At 43.3% G+C, this 24,021-nt stretch overlaps 1 protein-coding gene across 4 annotated transcripts in view; it reads left to right on the top strand.

Annotated features, from left to right (window-relative positions):
* The window catches only part of PHACTR1 (phosphatase and actin regulator 1), a 657,956-nt gene that overhangs the window by 570,270 nt on the left and 63,665 nt on the right, over positions 1 to 24,021 (top strand). For all 4 annotated transcript variants that reach the window (XM_066268374.1, XM_066268377.1, XM_066268376.1 and 1 more), the window contains one exon: positions 10,257 to 10,578. In XM_066268374.1, coding sequence (XP_066124471.1) covers positions 10,257 to 10,578 — 322 coding nt within the window. The remainder of the gene's footprint in view (positions 1 to 10,256; positions 10,579 to 24,021) is intronic.

Raw genomic sequence — 24,021 nt, 5'->3', positions numbered from 1 at the left:
TTCCCTTTTTTGCAGCGCTCCTAGGTTGTAGATTTAATTCACTCAGCATTTTTTTCTTATTGTGGGGAAAACATACTCCTCTTTTTCTTTCTTTTCCCTTTAATTCCTGGTGACCACCATTTTAATTTTTCCTTCTGTGACAATGAATACTCTAGGTACCTCATACAAGTGGAATCGTATAGTATTTGGAGTTTTAGGGGGGGGGTTCTGTTGTTGTTTGTGAGCAGCTTATTTCACTCAGCTTAATGTCCTCAAGGTTTATCCATGCTGTCACACATGACATTGTTCCCCCCCTGGTAAGGCTGAGTGAAAGTTCTGTTTCTTCAAGGTGCTCTGCCAGCCCTGGTGTAATTTACAGAAAGGATTCCCTCATCAGCTGTAGAGGTTGTAGACAGATGTAAGCTTCAGAAAACTGCGGAGAGGATGATATATAAACATGGCTGTAAAGAAATTCAAATAGCAAGAGAGCAGATCCTCTTGGAAGAATCATAGAGGAGGATGTATTTGGAACAGGCTCTAAGGATGAGAAAAATTCCACAGGCAGGGATGGTAGAGGAGGCTGCTGTTAAGTGAGCAGCAGGGTACCCAGAGGCACGTAATGTGAGGCGTGGTTTGTTTAGGAAGAGCCCAGTGTGGTGGGGACATGGGATTCTTTTAAGAAAATAGTGAAAGATCAGGTCAGAAGGGGGTTGAGGCAAAACTGTGGAAAGCATTGAATGCCATGATGAGTGGTTTAACTTCGGAGAAGGAAGTGGGCATCTTCTACAGACTTTTAAACATGATTACTTGATTTCACACGAGCTTGACTCCTTGCTGTGCCCATGGATAAGATGGATAATAATGCTGTTTGATGGATTTACAACTAGGTGGATGAATGGAGCTGCTGAGGGGTGTCAGCATCAAGCTGAAATTATGAAGGGGCACCAAGCTGTGCCCGTGGTTTTTCTTCTTGGGTGTCGTTTAAGTTTTCTGAGGGTGAGGATTTTGTCTGCCCTATTCCCTGCTGTGTCCTCAGCTAGCACTGTGCTGCAGCTCACAGGAGGGCCTTGTGAGCAAGAGAAGACTGTTACTGAGATGTTGAAGGAGTTAGGTGACTGTTTGCCCGCAAGTTCATATGTGGATATTTGTTCTCCAGCTCTGACTGCTGCCATAAATAATGGTACTGTTGCTTTGTATAGTGTTTGAAGGAAACAGGATAACCTAGATGGGAAAGCAGCCCCTTGTGCAAGTAGCTAGAAGCTAGCACATGACAACCATTTATTGTCTGAGTTGGGAACACACCGGAAATTTCAGGGGGAAATAGAGTGATCTTGTAGACACCAATGGCAGATGGTTAAACCAGCCACCACCATCAGCATAACTGCAAAAAATCTGAATATGTCCTCCAATAGTGAAAAACACTGTGTATCAAGTAGATGCAAGGTTAAAGATGAACTACAGCCATCTTTATGCTTCTTTCCTAATATTTGTGGATCTAACTTGAACTTCTCTGTATCTTCACTATGACTGTGCTGCCCCTCAACTCCTCCATCTGTCCTGTGCACTATTTCATTTTATAGAATCAAAATCTACTGCTTTCAAACTTCATAGATATATTCCTCTGACTCTGGTGTTCTGAGGTCAGATGAACATTTTATGCTCACTTCATGACTTTTGGTCTTGATGTGACCCCTCCCCATTTCTGCCCGATTTTCACAGACAGCAGCCCTCCGCTCCCCAGGAAGCACTGTGGGATCTTGCTCCTCTCATTCAACCATCTCTGGACCTTCTCATTTGCCTCTGTGCCTGCTGCCCAGGGGGCTCGGGCTCAGTGGCTCAGTTACCAGCTCAATGGCATTCTCCTCACTTGGTCTCCGTAGGAGGCAATAGCATTTGCCATTACTGCAGAAGTAAACACTATAATTTTGTTTCCATATAGGTAATTTATAAATTCTAACAAAATACTCATCTTCCAACAGGGGTTTGTTCTCATGATTAGAGGGACATCTATGGTTTTGACTCTCTGAGAGAAATTTTCTGACAGTGAATATGTGTGATTTTTACTATTAATAAAATTTCATGTAAATGCTTGCTCTGCAAAGGTAATTTGCCCAAGTGACCAGCTGGTGAGTGCCCCCTCCTATGGCCCAGCCTCTCCATCTCAGTGAGGTGTGTTCCTCTCCCCTTGTCATCCTCCCAGATTGTCCTGAGAGGGGTCAGTTTAAAAACAAAAATGTTATTTTGTGGAAAGCGGCTCTGAACCAAAGTCGCTGCTGGTGCCGGCACTGCATGTGTTCTATGGGCCTCGGTGTTAGGATTCTGGGCAGTCTCAGGACATACTCTTCACCAGTGTCACACATTGCTATAGTCTCCGTGGTCGGAGCCAGCCACACGAAGGGCATCTGACACAACTTCTTTGTCCCTCCTGTCTCCCTCCACACCATCCCTATCACCTCAAGGTCCAATCAATACGGGCTGTCTTCACAGGCATTTATCCATGAGGAAGATGCCAGGCAGCTGCAGACTCCCCAGGATGGCCGGAAGAAACCGAAGGAGCTCCTCTGGGCCAGTGATGAGCAGCCAGGAGAGCCAGTGATGCTGGGCTCTGATTTAAGTCTTTGGCACACTTCTCTCAAAGCTCTTTCTGTCTTCAGGTGGGATGTCTGTAGCTCTGAAAGGAGGCCAGAATTTCCGACCAACTCAAACTAGCAAATGACTGAGAAATTCTCAGCATCTTTGTTCCCTAAGATGTGGAGTACCCCTGCCATGAGGAAGCACTCTGGCACACCCGCAGCTATGAGTGGCCCTGCAGCAGGTGGCAATGAAGTGAAGAGAGAAGTGAGGGCACCCCTATTTAGCCAGACTTACTCTGCTGTCCTGCAGCAAGAGCACCAACTACTGAACTAGTCTAAGGCTTTCATTTTCCTGTCCAGAGCTATATCCTGCTTGGAAATACAGCCTTTTAGATTTCATGGCTCTGTGACACTCCCAGTTTGGGTTTATTTTCCTTCCTCTAGAACTGGTTGTTTCGCTTTTTCCCAATCCATCAACAAAGGCAGTTTATGAATATACGGAATCTTGGTCAATCTGGCTATAAAGGACTCATCCATTTCTGAGTCAGCAAGCAGAGAGCCCAGTGTGCACCCAGCAGGTCCAGCCACTGTCATCATTACAAATGCAGGAGGTACAGTGAGGCCTTCTACAATCCATAAATGTCACTCAGCAGAGACATGCAAAGCATTTTATTCAGTGAAGGACCATCAAGGTAAAGGAGACATTTTTAATCTTTGGACTTTTACAGGTAAAAGACTGTCAGTCCCTGGAAAAGGTTAGCTCTCTTTCCCAGCTAATAAGTAGTGGAAAATCCCAGCTTCCTCATCCGCAGGTCTGCACTCTTTCCCACTAGCCCTCAGTACCAGTGAGGGGTTGTATGCCCAGAAATGAAACACGGCGACTGGACGACCCTACCTTTGCTGTCCCTGCTGTTCCCTGGCAAGCACGGCAAACATACTGGCAGTCCTTTGGAAACTTATCCACTGCTTGATTGACGGCCACCTGGTTCCCCCATGTACTTACAACAGAACCTCCACCCTCTGTTGCTTTCTTGGTTTCCAGCTTCCCACCCCACTGGGAAGCATGAGGCCATGTGAACTCTCACAGGTGTGGCAAGAGCTCTGTTAGTAACTTTGCAGATATATGTAGTGCTTTGCGATTCACTCTCAGGGATCCTACCTGAGAATCATGTCCATCTTATCTTGTGTCACCTTCACAACACCTATGGAGAAGGCAGGAAATATATTACTATTTCTTCAGAATCCATTACAACCTTATCTGTTTAACTTCTGTTACATATTAAGGGTTGTGCTGGGGTATTTTATACTCAGGTCCTTGGCTAATTTGTATGGGAACTTTGTAAAATTATAACAATGTGCCCTTTGGAGGAATGAGTTAAATAAAGCTGCCCCTTCCTGTTGGGTGATTCAAGCCCGTTGCCAGGTCAGACCTCAGGCTGGATGTCAGCACACTCATCCCTCGGTACCTTACATGGAGGTTGTATAGCAGAGACATTTATCTTCTTCCTTCTTGTAGCAGACCTATCAATGGGTATACTCCCTTTCTGTGTGTGAGAAAACCAAGGCTCAAGAAGGCCAAATGCTTTAGGCAAAGGATCAGAGCTTCTTAGTCTTGGATCTGAAATTAAATCCCAACTCTTCTGAGTTCTCCAAGCAGTGGTGATTTCATTGGGCCATCCTACTCTAAGCTGGCATGAGAAGCTTCCTGAAGCCCATCCAGCACTCAGAGAACAAGCACCTCCCTCCTCGAGAGCCCTGGCCTCTTATCATATTGCCTATGGAAGGAGCAGCCTCTTCACCAACAAATGGCTGTTGAAGGATGGCTTTCTCAGACTTGATTGTGGAGAGTTCCCTGGGGCCTTGTTAAAATGTGGATTCTGATTCAGAAGGTCTAGGCTGGGCCCTGAGAATCTGCATGTCTGTCAGGCTCCCAGGAGGCTCTGCTGCTTGAACCACACTTTGATCCTGGTGGAAGAACCAGCTGGTCCCAGACCACACTTTGATTAGCAGAGCCTTATTCTTAGCACATCACTAAGTCCTACCTTTCACCCTGCTCTGACAATATGGTAAAAAGGAAAACCAACAAACGTTTATTGATCACCTACTATGCACTAGACCCAGCCCCTGCTGGTGAACAAATGAGAAAACAGCCAAACCCAATGTGATTTAATTAACATATCACATCCACCTACTGCCAAAAAAAGAAAGAAAAGAAAAAGAAAAATTAAAGAAGTCAGTAACAAGTCAAGAAAAGTGAAATGGATTAAATGGACTCTACGTGAAATGCTGTGACAAAGGGAAGTCCAGGGCCCATGAGAACCCTGGGCAGACACCTAAGCAAATCTTGCGGAGGATAGATGCGCTTTCTATGGAATCAGTTCAATAGTCATGATGAGAGCAACAAGAATTACACTTTCTATCTGTTAACCAAATACCAGGCACTATACTACACGGTTTATTTTTTTATCTTAATTTTCACAATAATCCTATGAGATATTTGTTCATCCTCATTTCACAGACTGGAAGCTGAACATAAAAGAGTTTAAGCAATTTTCTGATGCTAACAGAACTATATGAGTGTGTGATTTTTAGAGTTTATCTTCTATTTTTAGTAAGACAAATTTTAGTGATGAATTTGTGCTAGTTAGTACTATAATAACTTGACAGCACTTAGGTCAGAGCAGTCTTGGAGCTTGTTTACAAAGCAGACCCCTGAGCCCCTCATACACCTACTGAATCGGAATCTCTGAAAGGCAGGCCCAGACGTTTGCCTCTCCGCAGTCCCCCAAGTGGGGCTGATGAAATCACTCCCCTAAGAATTTGGTATCTTGGAAAGAAAAAGCAGGTGGCATGTATACAGTACCAGTCAATTCATCTGTCATCCTTACTACAGAAATGTCAGGGCCTCGCTAAACAGAAACAAGTACTGGGATGTGTTTCTTCATTCTGACAAATGCATACAGTACACAGAAGTCAGGGAGGAGAAAAGAGGAGTCTAATTAATGCATTGAATTAACACTGTAGGAAAAGCTAAACTTTTGGTTAAATATTTGTTGCTTGAGACAAAATTTTGAAGAAAGCCTCTAATTTAGGCAAACGTATCTGAAATGTGCTTAATGTATTCTAAAGCAACTAAAATAGAAAAATCTACCCACAGAGAAATAGGAAATCCTATCACTCACAAAATGTTCAATGATAAATAATTTTTATAACTATAAAATTAAATTGAAAGTACCCCTGGCCAAATTGGTCTATAACCAAATCCTTTAATTGCAAACTTTTGATATCTGCAAAGCTGGCCATTAGGTGAATAGATTTTAAGCTAATTAGTTGGTATCTTGCACATTGGTCTTTTACTTTTTACATGTTAGGGGCATGCAAATGGAACCTGGAAACATGACGGTAACTTCAGGATGGATGTCTGCTCAGGGACTGGATGAAATAGACACGTCCTAGTCATTGAGCACTGGAATGCCCCAGTCTCTGGCAGCGCCATACTCTACGCAGTTAGCTCCCTGAATCAGGCATTCTCAGCTCCCTGCCTAGAACAGCACCTGGGAAACCTTTAAAATCCAAACACCTGGCCCAAAGATTCTGACTTAATTGGTCAGATGAAGCCTAGGAATAGAAACTTTTAACAAACATCATGGAATGTTTGCAGGCAGTCCTAGACCTCTGATCCAAGGATTAGTGCCAGTTTTGTTTGTTTCCAGAGAAAAGGACAAGAGTAATGTCTAAGACTAGTTTTCAAATATGACTTTTTAAAAACACAAATATTGACTTCTCCCCCCCCCCATTCCCAGGTAGGATCCCTGAGAGTGAGTGTGGAGGGTCCATATCAATTTGATTCTAATTTACCCCCAGAACTGAGAGTTGTGGGGCTGCAAGAACTCGGTGTCCATTGCTCCAGGCCGGGCATCCTGTGGGGAATGCTGACATGCAGTGGGAGGAGCCATCCAGGACCTAGTTGAGAAGGCAAGGAGCTGGCCAGAACTAGCACAAAATTGAGCAAAGTTAAATGGGGGTGCTGACCATCAGGGTTGCGGGAGTTCAGGGGAGGAAAGGCTACAAGGGGAAGTTGGGTCTTCTGCTTGCTGTGGAGAATCAATGCAGTTTCGATCATCTGGCAGGAGTAAGGACAGTATTCAAGAAGTGTGGACTACAGGCCCTGAAGGGGGAATGAACATGGTTATTGGGGAACCCAGTGTGGAACCTGGCCTGACCAGAGAGACTGGGGAGACATTGGGAGCTGGACCAAGTGGCCAAGAGCTGCACTTGGACTTATAGTATTGACTGGAGTAAGGAGCCATCGAGGTACCTCATGCATAACTTATGCTTTACAGAGATGTTTGGGACAGGGTGGGAATGAGAGGGCTGAGACCCTTTTATCTGAACAGTGAAAGGAGATGAGGTCCCAGGCTGGTGTTGTGGTTGTCGGGGCAGAGAACACAGAAGTTTGGGAGGGACAGAAAGATAAATAGAAATCCAGAATGACTGATCTGATCTTGTACATCTGGATTCAAATCGCGTTTCCAGACCTGTTGTAAGAATTGACTTGGTATTGAGATATGATAAAGTTATAAAAATAGGCACTGCCAAGTGTCTAAAGCTCTGAGCTTCCTCAGCATACCTGGGTCATCCACAATGCTGGAGAAAGATGGGGGCCTCAGAGTTAAGTTACTGAAAGCCAACAATTCTACCTGATTTTAAACTTTTTCTAAATTTCCTCCCTTTTTACCAAACCTACTAAGCCAAAAAATTTTTAAATGATTCACTTTCATTGTTGATCCCTATTTAATTTGTGCCCATGTGTAATGAAACAACTAGAAGGAAGGCGCAGGCAGAAGAAGGAAAGAGAGGGCTCTCCATGGCCCTAGTGTCTCTCCTAAAACAATAAAAGTAACCATCTCCACTGATTTGGTCCTGCTGGTCATTTTCTTCTTGCCTGTTTTAGTAGAATTTCTGACATACACTTGGCTGTTTTTCCAGGGATGAAACCAAGTAAGTTTTGTTTTTTTGGAAGCATGATAATACTGTAGGGGAATGTGTGCAGGATGTTAAAGCTTAACAAGATGGGCAGAACCAGTGAAATCACTGTGCCTTCCTGGGCAGGCAGTCCCTCACTGCCTTCCTCTGCTTTCTCCTGCCCAAGCAGATAAGCAGCTACCTGCCTTAGACAAATGGACCCATAAATGAAAGAATCATGGGTTAAGGGCCCCTAATAAAAAAATTAATGCTTCCAGACATGGTACATTTGCTAGGTTTGTGCTAAAACTTCTAGGAGTCACAGAAATGGACCCTTTAGTAACAGAAACAGGACAAAGGTGTTGAGTTTCTGCATCGCAGCCACTTTGGAATTAGCACCATTGTGTCCTGTGCATGGGGGACAATCCTTTGGGGAAGAGTATAAGGGAGCCTTGCAGTCATGATTGGGTCATATTGTGGTGTAAGGGGAGCCATCTTATCAGGCAGGCTTCAGGAACCATTAGGCTTTTCTGTATCTCGGTTGTAGCATCAGCAGTGTAGTGCCCATCCACCCACAGCTGCATGATCCCAAACTGTGATTCATTTTATGCTCGTATCTACCTCCTAGAGTGTCTCTTTCTGGGGAAAGTGTGAATTCATTTCTCACAAGAGCATCATAATTTGAGCTCATTCTATAAACATGCTTTGAGAGAACTAGGCACCTGTTCATAATGCTAAGGAGATAATGACAAACAATTTGCAGTCTTTGTTCTCAGAGGAGACAGTGATGCAAGCAGGAAGCACACAGTTCAGCATCTTTATAGTCCAGTCCCATCCTCTGTAAAAGTAAGACAATAATAGTGTCCACGGCACAGGCTTGTTGTGAGGATTGAACTGGTTAGATGTGAAGAGCACTTAAAAAACCATCTGGTGCATGATAAGCCTGATATAGGTGCCGGCTCAGACAACACACTGGCATTGTTGGAACTGGCAGTTCACACACCCACAGGAGGTCTGCTGGGTGCCATATGGAAGGAGTGATGTAGTGAGCAAGGAAAGCTTTTCAGAAGAGGTCAGTTTTGAACTGGATCTTGAAGGGAGAATGAGAATTTACCAAAAAGACAAAAGAGACAAAGTTATAATATGAAGGAAAGTAACCCAGGCCCAGGGATATGGAAACCTCGGGCCAGAACTCAGCAGTTCAGGAGCAAGGGTAGGTGGCTGTGGATAGTGGTGAGAAGAAGACCCGATCCGAAGGAAAGAGAGGCCCTGACGGCTCACCTCAGGTTTCTCTGTGAAAAGGGGAAGATGGCCATGGAGGGGGTGCCAGGGAAGAGGGCAGCAGCCCTGGTGTAGAATGTGAGGGACTGAGATCCGCTGGCAGGACTGAGCTGAGGATGGAGACTCAATTTTGGGTGAGCAAATAAGTAAAATCTGTGGGAGAAGGGCAATGCATGTCATAGAAGAGACTGATCAGAAGTAGGTGGAAGAGGTTATTTCCAACTGTTGGAACCAGAGCAGGCTTCATGGAGGTCAAGTGTGAGTATGAAGAGATGGAGTGAACTATGGAAGCCTTGAATGAGGTGCCAAGGAGTTGAGCTTTATTTCCAGGCCAGTGGTAGGTTTTAAACTGAGGAAAGACATGATCAGATTTGTGCTCTAGGAATGTCATGTTGGCAGGACCGTGGCCCCACTCAAAGCAAACAGATAGTTGAAGAAATATCTAAGAATCAGAGATCAAGCGTTGATTCTGCAGTGCTCCCTGGCACGAGCCCCATGTGAAGTCAGCGTGCTGGCCCACCTCATGCCCACACCAGTACAACCCTCCACCTCCCCTGCTGCCCTTCCTGCCATGTTCCCCCAGGCCAACTACAACCTCACGCCTCAGCCCTGCCCCTCCCCCAATGCTAGATGATGACCAGGAATGTGAAGCACAGCAGAGAACTACAGGTTATACCAAAGACACCTGAGGGCTGGTTGACCCTTGGCCTCCCTTAATTTGGAACATCTCTAGGAAGCTTCAGTGCTACTGTCATGGAACCAGTGGCTCTGGTGTGGGCCAGTCCTACCAGGCCCCCAAGAGCCTGTTGGACCCTCCCTACAGTTTGAACAGCCCATCGTGGATGCTATATGAGTGGGCAGGCCAGTCCAGCCACCATGCCCACAGCTCATTCCCCTATGGGGCACTTGAGCCCTCTCTGTGACAACAGATCCTAACAGCATCCTCCCAGATGTGCAGCTCATCCCCAGGTTACAGACGAGGGAGTGGAGGTTTGCAACATGTAATCACTTGTGGAGTGATATGCTGGTAGTGGACTTGAACCTAGGGCTGACTTCTAAACTCTTTCCTATTAGAGAGTGCCAATGGGAAGGATCTGTTCACATTGTGATGGCCAAGTTGTAGGCATCACGGCACGTCCTAGGAAAGGTCTCTTTGAAGGTCCGTGGGTTTCTATGAACAGAAGAATACATTGCATTCACTCCCTTTCCCAGCTGCTGGTGAGCCTCAGCCATCAGCTGTGTGATAAGCACCACTAATGCCCAGTTCCCTGAGGGCCCTTGGAATGAGCACATTTCAGGCAGGAAACAGAGATAATGGGTACTTGCTGAATAGCACTCATCCTGCTGGTGTCTTCTGGGCCCCTCAAAGCCCACATCCCCAACATGGAGATGTACAGTATCCGGGGTCCTTCCTGTGCCCCCAAACTCACATCTGTCTCTCACCTCCTTCTGCCACAGATCCTGGTGCCCCTGTGAAATTGCCTTGTCTGCCAGTGAAACTGTCGCCTCCACTACCTCCAAAGAAAGTCATGATCTGTATGCCTGTAGGGGGGGCAGACCTCTCTCTGGCATCCTACGCAGCCCAGAAGAGTGGCCAGCAGGGTGGGGCCCAGCATCACCACACAGTCCTGCCATCCCAGATCCAGCACCAGCTGCAGTATGGCAGCCTTGGCCAGCACCTCCCCTCCGGCACCGGCTCCCTCCCCTTGCACTCCTCAGGCTGCAGGATGATAGATGAGCTGAACAAGACGCTGGCCATGACCATGCAGAGGATGGAAAGGTAATGGGGCGTGAGGGCTGGAGGGAAGGACCTTGCTGGGAAAGGGGGAGAAGACGTGTTGGATATTTGGTCATGACCAAAGGATGTGAAAACCAGGGCCAGGACTCATGTCACTGGGGTGAGTGGAGTTTGAAAGTAAAATCAGACCAAAATCTGAATGTCAAGGAAAGTATGGAAGAAAAAAATAATGTTGCCAAATGCCAAATTATAGAACAATCACATTTCTCAAAAAAAATAAATAAATAATAGATATGCTAGCACACATTATAGTTCCATAAGCCTTTACATTGTTTGAAAGTATTCACACATGGTCCTTAATAGTCGTTATCCCTGGGGCAGAGAAATGGGGAGACAATCTTTTGTTTTTCTATGTCATATCTTCCTATACTTCTTAACTTTTAATTTTATTCATATTAGTTTTATGATATAAAAAATGCCCCTTTGAATGTAAAATAAGAAAAGATGAGCCTGACCAGGCAGTGGTGCAGTGGTTAGAGCATCAACCTGGGATGCTGAGGTCCTTGTTTAAGACCCCAAGGTCACCAGCTTGACCGCAGGCTCATCTGGCTTGGGTGCAGGCTCACCAGCTTGATTGTGGGATCTTCAACATGATCCCATGGTCATTGACTTGAGCCCAAAGGTCACTGGCTTGAAGCCCAAGGTGTCTGGCTTAGGCAAGGGGTCACTGGTTCAGCTGGAGGATATTGGTCAAGACACATATGAAAAGCAATCAATGAACAACTAAAGTGATGCTACTATGAGTTGATTCTTCTCACCTCTCTCTCTCTCTGAAATTACTCAACTAATTAATTAGTTAATTAATTAAAAAAATAAAATATGAGAGCTGGCAGAATGGTGGTGGAAAGCCAGAGGGATGGGAAAGGTGGAGAGGTGGGCCCTGGTTCTTGCTGATGGAGGAAGCAGAGTACTATAGTCTGCTTAGATGTGTGTGAGCCTCTAATATTTAACAACTGGTGCAGCCCCCTTCTTTCACTAGACTCTACTTTCAATGGCATTGTCGAGAAATTTGCCAAGAGAACCCCAAGGGCAGACCTGCAGCAAAGACCCTGATTGCCCACCTCGTAGGGAGAGCTCTCATGCTGGTTCTGAATAGCTCTGATGTGTATGTACATGCATGTGTGTGTGTGCGCGTGTGCGCGTATTCAATTACCACCCTTCTTGTGCCCAAGTGGTAGCTGAAATTTCCCACCATGATTCTAATGTGTGTTACTTGATGATCTGGCATGAAGAGTATATCTGGACCAGGACCTTTACTGCCTATCTCAGGTAGTGACATCTGTTAACTGGGTCCTATGTATGAAAGATGGCATAATGAAATCCCAGCTGATTCCCAGGCAGAGAGTCCAAGGCCAGATGGACATTGTCAGGAGCTTTCTGTTGCAGTTTCCCAACTTTCAGGGAAACCTTCCTACTCTCAGCCAAGCATTCTATGTTGGGGACATCGGTGGCTCCAGGGAGGTAAGTGCCAGGAGGAGTTCTGACTTGACTGCACCACTTATTGACTAGCTCCCTCACAGAAGAACCCAAAATGTGTTTGGTCCCTTGTCATCATTTTCAAATTTCAATTACTGTTACTGTTAATGAGGACAATGATAATTTAAAATCTGGGTGGCACTTTTTAATTGATTGCACCCCTTTGTTCTCATCTTAATCCTCACACTACCTTGGGAGACAGAGTGAGTAGAGAGTTGCGAGGAGGCAGAGTCCCCAGTGCCAGGTCCTCAGAGATGGTCTGCAAACTGCTTGTTGCCCACCTGCATCCAGAGAGGTGCAGAAACTGAGAGCCAGCCCTTACACACTACACAGCAATTTGACAGACTAATATTATGTCTGTTGAATCTTATAATAAAAAAGAATTTTATTTTTTATATTTATTATAATTTACAAAAACATCCATTTATAGCAGATTGAAAAATAAGATATGTAAATAAACCAACCAACAAACAAAATTGGTCCTTCCTTATAGCATACTAGAAAGCACTGCCGTGGGCAAAAATTCTAGGGGGCATGCCTTCCTGCATAAATCCAGAACGCTAGTGCAACTGCTTTCCTAAGTACAGCTAACATAATTTTCTATCCCATGTCTACTCTATATACAGTAAGTTTTTATATCTCTACAGAACTTCAATCAATTGATATAGATACTTGTGTCAGTATACTAGAAGGATATTGCTAAATACATTTCCAGTTGAAGCATGCCCGTTTCAAAGGTTCAGTTGAAAGTACTAAGCAACAGGTTACACGGTGTTCCTCAGTTCAGTAATTTCTGTGTATCTGTAGAACGTTTCAATTGACTATATACCAATGGTAGGTCTGTTGACTTAAACTGAGTCAGGTGCTTTATCAAAATGACTCCTAGAGAACAAATGTGGGGTGATGGGAGAGGAGATGTTGGGATATTGGGGGATGCACAGGAGGACAGCATAATCTTGGCATCTGAGCCAAGGCAACCCCCAGGTTCTTCTTACCTCCTCTGTCTCCTCCCTTCCCAGCCTAGGTCAAAGCCCAGGGTTGTTTGGATAGACCAGCCAGGACATAGGGAATTAATGCATATGTCACTTTAACAAAGTCACCCTTCAGAAAAATAAAGACTTTCTTTCCAAACAAGTAAAGATTGAGAGGTTTTTCTGAGCATCCACATCATCTTCCAGGAGTCCTGGCAGGATCTGGGAACAGAATAAGGTCACAGATCACCTGTCAGTTAAGTGCAGGAACTGCCTCTGTCTCCAGTGATATTACTCTTCTTTTTATTTTCTAAAAATTCTCCCTGTGTTCCTGTCAACATGATTTTATTCTTGTTCTGACCAAGTTTAATACAGAAGGAAACAATTATTTCTCTCTCTCCTCCTGGCAATTTCCAGTGACCCCCCCCCAAAAAAAAAAAACACTGCACGAAGAAAGAAACATTACTGAACACTTGGGCATTCTGCCTGCAAAGACCCTGAGATCTCACAGAATGTCACCAGTAGGGCATTAGCCCAGACCTGCTGTCTGATCCTGATGAAACATTGTAGTTAACGTGAAAATTGAATGAAGAACTATGAACAGCATAACGTCTGACTTTAGATCAGGAATTTGAATAAATAGTCACATTACTTTTGACTTTGGACCAGGAATTTGAATAAATATTCATATTACAACTAAAAGGTACCTTGAAGACCATCCAGGCCAACAGCCTACCCCATTACAATGTTCCTGACTGTTCGTCTTCTGGTCTCTTTGAGAAAGGGAACATCCCCCCATCCCAATTAGCCCAACCCATGATCAACAAGGTCTGTTGGTTATAAAATCCTTCATTATATTAAGTTTTATTTATTATAACCCTCCCAATCTTATTTCTAATCTTCTTTTACTGTGAAAGACTTTCAAATCCTTGAAGATAGCTACCATTTAATTTGTCTTCCTTCTTCTATGCTGATAATTCCAAATTCATTTATTGAGTGTTTTCTGGACCCTTTACCATCTTGTTTATATTCTCCTAAGATTATTCTAAATATGTTCTAACTTGTATGAAGTTCTTTTTTTAAAGACTTTTATTTATTCTATTTTTAGAGAGGAGAGAAAGAGAAAGATAAGGGGAGAGAGAGAGAGAGGAGCAGGAAACATCAACTCCCATATGTGCCTTGACCAGGCAAGCCCAGGTTTTAAACTGGCAACCTCAGTGTTCCAGGTTGACACTTTATCCCATTGCGCCACCACAGGTCAGGGTGTATGAAGTTCTTAATCATTACTCTAACCTAAACCCTGCTGAACACATTAAAAAATAACACATGGTTAGATAGGGCATTGGCTCGCCAGATTCGATGGGAGGGGGTGCAGGAGGAGAGAACTAGAGGTCATCTGAAGCAAACTTAAAGATTTCCCCATTTGTCCAAAGTCCCAGGGCTGCACTAGGCAGCGTGGCCACTCTGGAAGCAGCCCCGTGTTGTGGCTGAGTGTATGAGTTCTGGAATCTACTGTTGGATTTCAGTCTCAGAAACACCTCTTCTTTTTGCCTTTGATTCCTTGTGTGTAAACAGGAATATTTATAACACCACCAACCTCCTTAGAGTTGTTTGTGAAGAACAATTAATTCAAATCACTCACCTCATTAGCTGGCAAAACAGTAAGCATCTAATAAATGGCGGGGACTAATAAGCAAAATTGGATAGCACAGAAGATGTGCCTTCACCCTAGAAGGCATATTTGCACATAGATTTGATCCTATCTTGTAGAATTTGTTTCTGTCAGTTTCCTCAAATTGGATAGTTTTCATTTGTTTTCTCTGCACTGATGATTCATATATTTTTTGAAGGTGATGTTTCAAATATTATGCAATATTTCTTTTTAATATCTGCTTGTAAGCTCTGTGATCTAGTTGGCATCAGTCTTAGAATTTAGACTTCAAATCCTAATCAGCCACTAATTTTTATTCCTGTCTTATTTCAGGTGATCAGTTTTGTTAGCTTGGAATTAAATTACCACCTCCAAGAATATTAAAAGTATAATAATTTCAAAATTGGACAGAAAAAAATTGAAATCAGTAGCCCCCCAAATTCCTATAATCTCTACAAGTCTATTAATCCATAGTTATGTTAGGCCTTTCAAAGAGCACAATTCATTCATTATCCCAGTATAACTACATTTCAAGATGACAGTTAGTTTTCTTCATGTCACCTCAAGGAACATAGGGAATTTTAAAGACTAATTCTTGGTCCTGAGCTAGATGATGCCCAAGGTTTCTTTGAGCCTTAACAGTCCACCATAGTTACTGCCTTGGCTTACTTCAATAATGTTTCCACCTGCAGATAAAAGCATGTTCCATGGTTTTGAGCAGAGGTGCTTTGGTGCCCCAGCAAGAACGAAAATCTGAATGCCCAAGTGTTCTTTGCTTGTGAAGTGGCATATCTGAAGAAATTCAGAGTCTTGTTCATCATCATACAAGTGGCATACATGTGTTTTCAAGGAAAGATTCCTTTCTCTTATGTCACTGACCATCTCTTTAAAATCTCAAGCAGTTCTGATTAGACATTTGTCCCTGGCCCTTTGAGGTCAGAGTTTTATCAACCTCTTACTTTAGGTCAGTTCTTTGATTTTAAAGCATATATTTATCATTTATAAGTGGCTGCAGTTACTGTTTTTGCAGTTCCACTGCTATTCCAATGGGCATGATGAGATTTCAGTGCAAGGTATTGTCACCTTGCGCTGAGCAAGAAAGACCTTCCTCTGAAGGTTGGTTAGCAAAATGGTTAGAGGAAGGTGAAAATGAAACTATACCAACCATTCCATTAATATCTTTTGAAGTATAAAAAAAAAGAAGTATATTTTCAAAAGAGAGAGAACCCATGCTTGAATTCTTATGTATACATTAGGGGAAACCCTGCCTTGCCCACAAAATAAATATTGATTCTTTGACCTTGCACACCATTGTCCAGAAAGATTTTACAGGCCAAAAATATAAAATGCTAAAGGAATTGTTTTAATAAATTAACAAGTAATATCCATAATGACTGGTTTATGATCATTGCTGGTATTTAAGTGCTTCCCTAGTTAAAACAGCAGCCAACAGCACCAACGTTCACAGCACCAGCATGTCCTCTGTTTGACTGGTGAGAAACTGAAGACCAAGATGCACACCTAGTGATTGGTCCAGCAGGAACTCAAGCATAGGCCTCCTCTCTCTGCATCCTGCCCCCCCCCCCACCACCGTCCAACCATGCATGACCTAGGACATTTGCCGATCTCTAGGGATGAGGTCTGTAAAAGAGATCCCACTGTGTGTTTCCTTCAGCAGACATGGAGAAAGCAGAGAGGGGTGGACTGTTGGTTAGACTCTGCCTGTCTTATTGTTTATTCATTGCATCCCAAGAGCAGACGATATTTCAGAAATGTGGGTCATTGATCCCCGCAAGGACAGCGAAAAGGTTGTGAATGAATTAATTTAAATTCATTACTACTACTAGAAAAAATAAATAAACAAAGCTCAAAACATATTCTCTACTCAGGGAAACTCAGTACCCTAGTACCTAGTCTATATATAGAAGCCATCATTTCTTGCTGACTAAAGTCCAATCAAAAAACAAAAGCTCTAATGTTGCATTTCTCTATCTCCAAAGGCTAACCCAAGGCTATGATCAAACACACACTGTGCGCCTGCTTTCCTAAAATGAAGTTGATGAACTGTTTTTCTTGGGCTTCAGTGTTATCTCTGTCATCTTTCAGCCTCGGGCACTGCAATTTGTAGCATAATTTCTCACACATTTTCGGACTCTAAGAAGAAAATGGCTTATTGCTTTCCCCTCTGAAAACTCTCTTCATAATTCATGCAGACTAAATTACAAAGCTGGTCTCCCTGAAGTTTAATTTCATTTCCATTGTCATATTTGTAGATAATACATTTTCTCTGTCCTTTGAGGAGTTTTGTGTCTTTTTTTTCTCATTTTCACAATTGTTATATTTGAAATCAGACACCAGAGAGCAACATTCCATTACTAGGTATTTTTCTTTAGAAATTACTGTGAAGCCCTGACCATTTAGCTCACTGGTAGAGCATTGCCAGTCCTGGGTTTTATTCCTGGTCAGGGCACCCAGGAGAAGTGACCATCTGCTTCTCCACACCTCCCTCTTCCCCATCTCTCTCTCTCTCTCTCTCACTCTCTTAATCTCCCCTTTCTGCAGCCATGGCTCAATTGATTCAAGCACATTGGCCCCGGGCACTGGGGATGGCTCCGTAGAGCCTCCACCTCAGATGCTAAAAATAACTCAGTTGCATGTATGGCCCCAGATGCGCAGAGTATCAGTTCCAGATGGGGGCTGCTAGTGATTCCCGGTTAGGGTACAATGCGGGAGTCTGTTTCTCTGTCTCCCCTACTCTCACTTAAAAAAAAAAAATTATGGTGAAATGGTTTTCAGGTATTTTCAGTGAAGTTTAAGGACTTAAAATACACATGATTTTCAATTTCAAAACCTGCCTCTGATTTTCTACAGCATATCAGAGGTGTTCCATAACCTGTGACCCCACCCATGTTGAGCCACATGCTCTACTGTACATCGGCCTGTTACCACATGATGGAGATAGAGCAATGAGTATACAGCCCCCTTGAAAAAGGACCAACTGTTGTAATAACCTGGAAATGTTATCGATGTCTTGGCATTCATTTCTTTATGAAATATTAAAAATAAGCTAGCTGTCCCTCATTGGTAATATACATGAACGGTAAGGCAGCTTCTTAATTTTTAAGATTTCTTAGAAACATTACCATTGAAATGGTAGGAAAGTGGGGGTCGGTGGCAGGGGATCTGAGTGGTGCCATTGTATTCTCAAACTCTGTGTCTCCCACTTGGTTCAGTAGAGTTAAAGAAGACGGTTGAATTTTCCAAACAGAAGACTCAATAAATCTAACTCAGATTGGAGAGAGGACAGAGGGGAGAGAAGAGAGCTTTTCACTTCCCTGACGTGTCATGAGGACATAGTGAAGAAGAGAATTTGAAATGCATGGTTTTTACCAACTTAAGAAAGCCATTTTACTTGCAAGCATTCTGAAGGTTCCTATTTTTAGTATATCCCTTATAAATAGCAAGCATCCTGTTTTAGGCAAACAACTGTTTATTTCTTTGCTCTTCTTTCATCTTTTTCATAAAGGAAGATGTTCAGGCTGTTCCATCCTCTTAGGGAGACAGCAAGGACAGAAGTGTCCACATCCTCGCATACCTTTTAGTAGAAGAAACAGATGATATACCAGTAAATGTGTTACATTTTGTAGTGGGGACAGGGAACAGAAGAACTGGGAGGAAATAATGGGGATGCTTTTCTGTCCTAAAGGAAACAAACTCATCAGTAACATGGCCACATAAACCCACTGCGCTCCTCCTCCTCCTCATTGTCAGCACTCCATTACCAAAACCGGTTATGCAGCTCGCTAATGACTCTTTCCTCTCTCCTATCTCATTCTCTCCGCACACCCACTCACCCCCTCCCATGTGCCACTCACACTAGAGCTATTGTACTGCATACCTAGCATTCAAATCTGCTACTGTGTTACATAATCACCTCTGAGCTTCGAGCTCTTCATGCAGAATTCATAGTAAAACAGTAGCTGGGGTCCATGAGAAAAAAGCATGGTTAATGGACACAACACAGGCCCCAAGTGAGAAGACCCCCTCACTTTACGTATTTTCTCAGAAACTTAATGATTCAATCCATAAACTCATAACAATTACATTACCTCCCTAACAGTTCAAGTTTCTGTGAAGATTAAATTAAAGGATGTTCTGCTCCTGTACACTGAGCTACCCAGCCTCCCGGTACATGGAACAGAATGGAAATATTTCAAAATGCTGCAACAGCCCAACATCTGTGAATGCCATGAATGCTCTCAGGTTTTGCTGCTTGTCCTTGTTACATGTGTCAGGAATATTACATCATTTGGAGCTACCTGGCTGTGAAACAAAATCTCATTTTTCTCCCTGTAGAATCATTTGGGGTCTTTGGTGTTTATTTAAATTCATTATAGAATGTTATAGAAGAAAGAACCTTATGGTTCTTTCTGCCTCACCTTACAAAGCAGCCTAACTTTGGACCGTCCTAACTGAAGTGCCTGACAGCCCATGAGTGCACAGTCGGACAATGAGATACCTCCAGCTCTCTCTGTTAGATCTGGGCTCACACAGCCTGGGATAGAAGGCATGTCGGTACCATAGCATTCTCTGCATAGATCTCTGTGCCTTATCTATTTGGATTTTCTTCTTAGGAAAAGAGTCTAGGTTGGTGTTACCAAAGCCTTAACTCTTCTTTCGCAAGGATACTTTCCAGCAACAGCAAGACCCTAAGAAATAGGGATCATTATTTTAGTAAATTAAATGATGAGAAATGTAATATGACCTGTTCTAATTCCAAGAGACTTTAATCCAAATACTGAGTTGACTTTTCCATCAGTCCCAGAAATATGCACAAAATGGGACTGAGATAGGACAATAATTAACAGTCACCTCTTCAAAAGACAGAGGAGGCTGGGGTAAATGCTTAGGTACATTAGGTACATAACTATAATATACAGGTGCTATAACAGAGGTGAGGACAGAAACTGTGGAAGCACAGAGAAGGGGCTGATTTCTGTTGGAAAAAAAATTAGGAAAGGCTGTTTAAAAGGAAGGCATTTGCACTTTCCCTAAAGTGTAGGGAGGATGCTCCCTGCCAGTTCTGAGGGGTTAGTTCTGAGGTGGAGCGAGGCAGGAGCGGAGGGTGCAGAGGCAGAAAGGTCCGCAAGGTGCTTGGGAAGCACAGGTGGTCCCTGCGGCTGAAACACTGGGAAGCCAGTAAAGAATGGTAACAAGTGAGACAGAAAGGAGCTGTGGGGGGGTCAGATATGCCAAAGAGGATGGAGACATCGTTTATACGGAGACCCTTCAAGGGTCTTAATTGGGAGAATTGAATGACCAGAGTTGTTTGACAGCAGTAAAGAGTGGGCTGAGTAGTGGGGTTTGGGAGGAGAAAAGAAGGTTCTAGAAGAAAAGTAAGGTCCGGAGCCATGGCAGGACAGCTGCTTCTGCACAGGAGGTGTAGTGGCATCAGTGAGCGAGCAGGTTCCAGAGTTGCCTGTGTTCAGTAATGCCTGCATCTCTCTGGCCGTGACCTTGGCTGTGTGCCTCATTTTTCCTCCCTAAAATAGGGGGGAATCACAATAGTACCTGTATCAGAGTTGTTGTAAGATCTAAATGAATCAATACAGGGCACAGTGTGAGCATTTAAAAGTATTAACTTTTATTATCCTTACATACAGTAGTCTAGGAAAAGTTAAGGAAGGCTCCATATAGGTTAAGATGAGGGCCTTTATATTCACCTCTGGTTTTAGGACCTGGTCAGCCACCAGAAAGGTAACAAAACAGCCCACATGCAGTGAGATCCCCTTGAACTCCAAGCAAAGTAAAAGCTTAACTTCAAAGAACTTTGACAGTGAATGGTCTAGAATAGATTGGATTAGGTGAGTCAGCTTTCCCTCAGGGAGTTTGGCAGGTTCTCTGGAAGATGTGGTGACTCTTTCAGGCCACTGGAGTGTCATTTTGTAAATCACTAATCTGGGCAACGTAATGAGGAAAGCTGTTTCGCTGAAGAGTCAGCTTGGTGCTCTTACATTAATGGGGTAACGGTTCAGGAACCGGCCCAGGGCTGCAAATAATTTACTCATTGGAACTCTAATAGCACCAAATTGTTGATACAGGCCCCAGGGACAGCCTGAGAGACAGCAAGTCAGGAACAGAGACAGGGTCTGGACAGTTCTTCGTCATTCTACCAATGCTGCAAACTCCCGATAGTACCACAGTCGCTTTAGAAATGACTCAGGGTACAGCTCATGGCAAAGCCATTGTGGAAACTCTAGGCCTGTGGTTCCCAAATGGGCAATTCTCCTCCCTCAAAAGATACTTAGCCATGTCTGGTGATATTTTTGGTTGCTAAAACTAGAGGAGTTGCCACTAGCATCTCATGGGTAGAGACCAGGGCTGCAGTAAACATCCAATAATGCAGAGGGCAGCCCCCACCACAGAGAATTGTTGAGCCCAAAATGTCAATTATGCTGCAGTTGACAGGCTCTTTGAGCCATCATTAACCTAAATGCAATAGATACATCAATGCTGGTACATAAAGCATATTCAGAACAACCTTCTATAAAATTTTTAATACTGATATATATTTTAACATAAGTTAGCCTGACCTGTGGTGGTGCAGTGGATAAAGCGTTGACCTGGAATGCTGAGGCCACCAGTACAAAACCCTGGGCTTGCCTGGTCAAGACACATATGGGAGTTGATGTTTCCTGCTCCTCTCTCCTTCTCTCTCTCTCCACTCTCTAAAAACGAATAAATAAAATCTTAAAAAAAAACTATTTTAACGTAAGTTATAAACACATATTGGCATATGAAGCCTATGATTGATTATGAAGGTATTATTGCTTAAGTTGAGGCTAAATTAGTATTTAAGTTTTTTAAGTATTTATTAAAAAATACAATGTAAATAATAGTGTAAATAGACTTCAAATATGGCACAGACAAAAAATACTGAAGAGTGTGATATGATGTAAGGTTTAGGAATACTTGTTTAGACCAGTGCCCAGAAACCTTGTTCTGTAAAGAACCAGATAAGTACCTGAGGCTCTGTTGCAAGTATTCAACTCTGCCATTTCGGTGCAAATGTCACCATGACGATATATAAGCAGATAACTCCTCTCACCATCCCAACCATTATAATCCAGTGTCTAAGATGAATCTTTTAAGCTCAGTGACCATGGCAGGCTGGAACACTATTGCTTGCCCTAGTTAGCAAGATTTAAAATATTTTTAAAGTAATAATGCCATTTTTTTACATGTGTTGTTGATAAGGCATGTTGTTCTCTCCACCTTACATGTGGACAGTTAGTGGGGCTTGTGTTTAATCAGAGCACACAATCTTACAAGCATCATAATTCAGTTTTTGGATATAGCATATGGAAACAGAGTGGGTTCAGATTTTCTGCTCTCTTTACTACCAGTGTCCTCATGGGCCTGCTTATTACCCTCTCCGAGTCTCTGTTGCCTGCTTAATGAAATGAGGACAATGACACCTCTCCCACAGAGTTAGTATAAAGATAAAAGGAGATACTAAATGTGAAGTTTCTAGAGCAATGGGCGACACATCCAGGAAATGTTTGCTTTGTTCACTCCCTCCTTTCCTTCTCTACCTCAGTTCTTCCAAGGAAGCCCTTTTTGTTATTAAGCCATTGATAAAAGGAGCAGCCAAGTCAGGGCACATGCAGCCCTGCTATACAGCACCAGGTGCCTCCCTGAAAATTAAAAGATCTCTTCATTAATACCCTGTTAATAGGATTTGTCAACCACTAACTAACAGAGGCACCTAAGCATCAGTGAGTCCAGCTCAAATCTTTCATTCAGCAAGAACAATGAACAATTACTGAGTGTCCACTTTGTGTCAGACATGGTGCTGGGCACCAGCTACAAACACAAAGTAGACATGAACCCTGCCACACAAGGAGCCTACAGCTTGCTTGTAGAAAGGAAGATAGTAAACACACAGATGTTCACAATTTTCACTATTGTGGTATCTCCCAGGAACATAGGCAAAGTGTTGCCTGAGACAATTTACTAAAAGTAAAGAGAAATTAAGGTGACGTTCGGATGGGAATACATTGCAGGCCAAGAGTGTGCCATGCATTACTGTACGTGGCCAAGGGGTCAATTATATGGAAACAGCATCTGGGTTCATAATATTGGTCAAATTGTGCAAGATGTTGCATGGCATGCAGTGTTTAAATAACTGCTTCTAGGTTTTCACTTCTCTTTAGCAGTGAGACCTTCTACATAGAGCACATCTTCTGAGTGGCAGTTTCGTTGTATAAAACTAGCATTGTTGTATAAAACTAGACTGATTGTTCCCCTTTCTGCCGATGCCAGTAGCGGTAGAGGCCAAATGTGATAAGGTGCTACATTTAGGTTGGTTTAATTCTTTGCCTTAAATAGTATAGTTCATGTGTTAACTGGATTTTCCATTTGTTGCTCTTGAAGCACTGGCTTTATAGATGGGTCAGACATTCAGAGTCATAATGAGTCTAGATCTGAGTTTTAGAAAGTTGCTCTGACAACAGTGTGGAAAAGAGACTAATACTGGGGTTTTGAAAACAGTTGGAAGCTCATTTCTACAAATAACAAGTGAGGGTCTTACATAAGGGCATGGCCAGTAGGAGGGACACTTCACCTGCACCAGCCCTACACAAAAGGTGTGTTTTACCCAGGTTTGCTGAGAAAGCTGAGGCTCAGAGAAGTTTAATAATCTGATCAACAATAAGTGGCAAAAATTTGGACTCAGATTTGTATCCTAATCCTATCTCCTCAAACTGAGGTCACATAAGAACCTCCCCAGCCTCCTTCTCAGCTCACTCCTCTCTCCTGGGTCCTTCCCTGCTCTCTTGTCCTTCTCCAGAGTCGCCAGATAGAAGGGGTCATTCGGGGGCTTGTCAGCCTTCCTCTCAGAGGGGGCAATCGGTGACATAATTAACTCAATACATAAAAACCCTTTTTGTGGATTCACCTCGCTTCATGGAAAACACCTGCTTCTTTTTCTTTTTGTCATCTTAACAATTCTTTTTTTAATTTATTTTAATTTATTGTGTTTACATAGATACTAGTATCTCCCCAAATGCATCCCTCATCCCCCATGTTCCCCTCAACATCCCCCTTACCCCCTACCCACAACGCCCTCCCACCTTCCCTCCAGGATTTTCTGTTCTGCTCTCTATAGCGCTGTGTTATGTGTATATAATTTCACTAATCTCTCTCCCTTCTCTGATCCCATCCTCTCATCCACTTTCCTTCTCTCTGCTTTCCCTCTGGTTCCTTTGATCCTGCTTCTGTCTCTATTCTGCTCCTCAGTTCACATTGTTCACTGGATTCCTCAAA

Source organism: Saccopteryx bilineata, chromosome 3 (genome assembly GCF_036850765.1).
Source record: "Saccopteryx bilineata isolate mSacBil1 chromosome 3, mSacBil1_pri_phased_curated, whole genome shotgun sequence".
Classification (NCBI taxonomy): Eukaryota; Metazoa; Chordata; class Mammalia; order Chiroptera; family Emballonuridae; genus Saccopteryx; species Saccopteryx bilineata.
The sequence above is the reverse complement of the archived record's forward strand: the minus strand, read 5'-3'. Positions and strand labels throughout refer to the sequence as shown.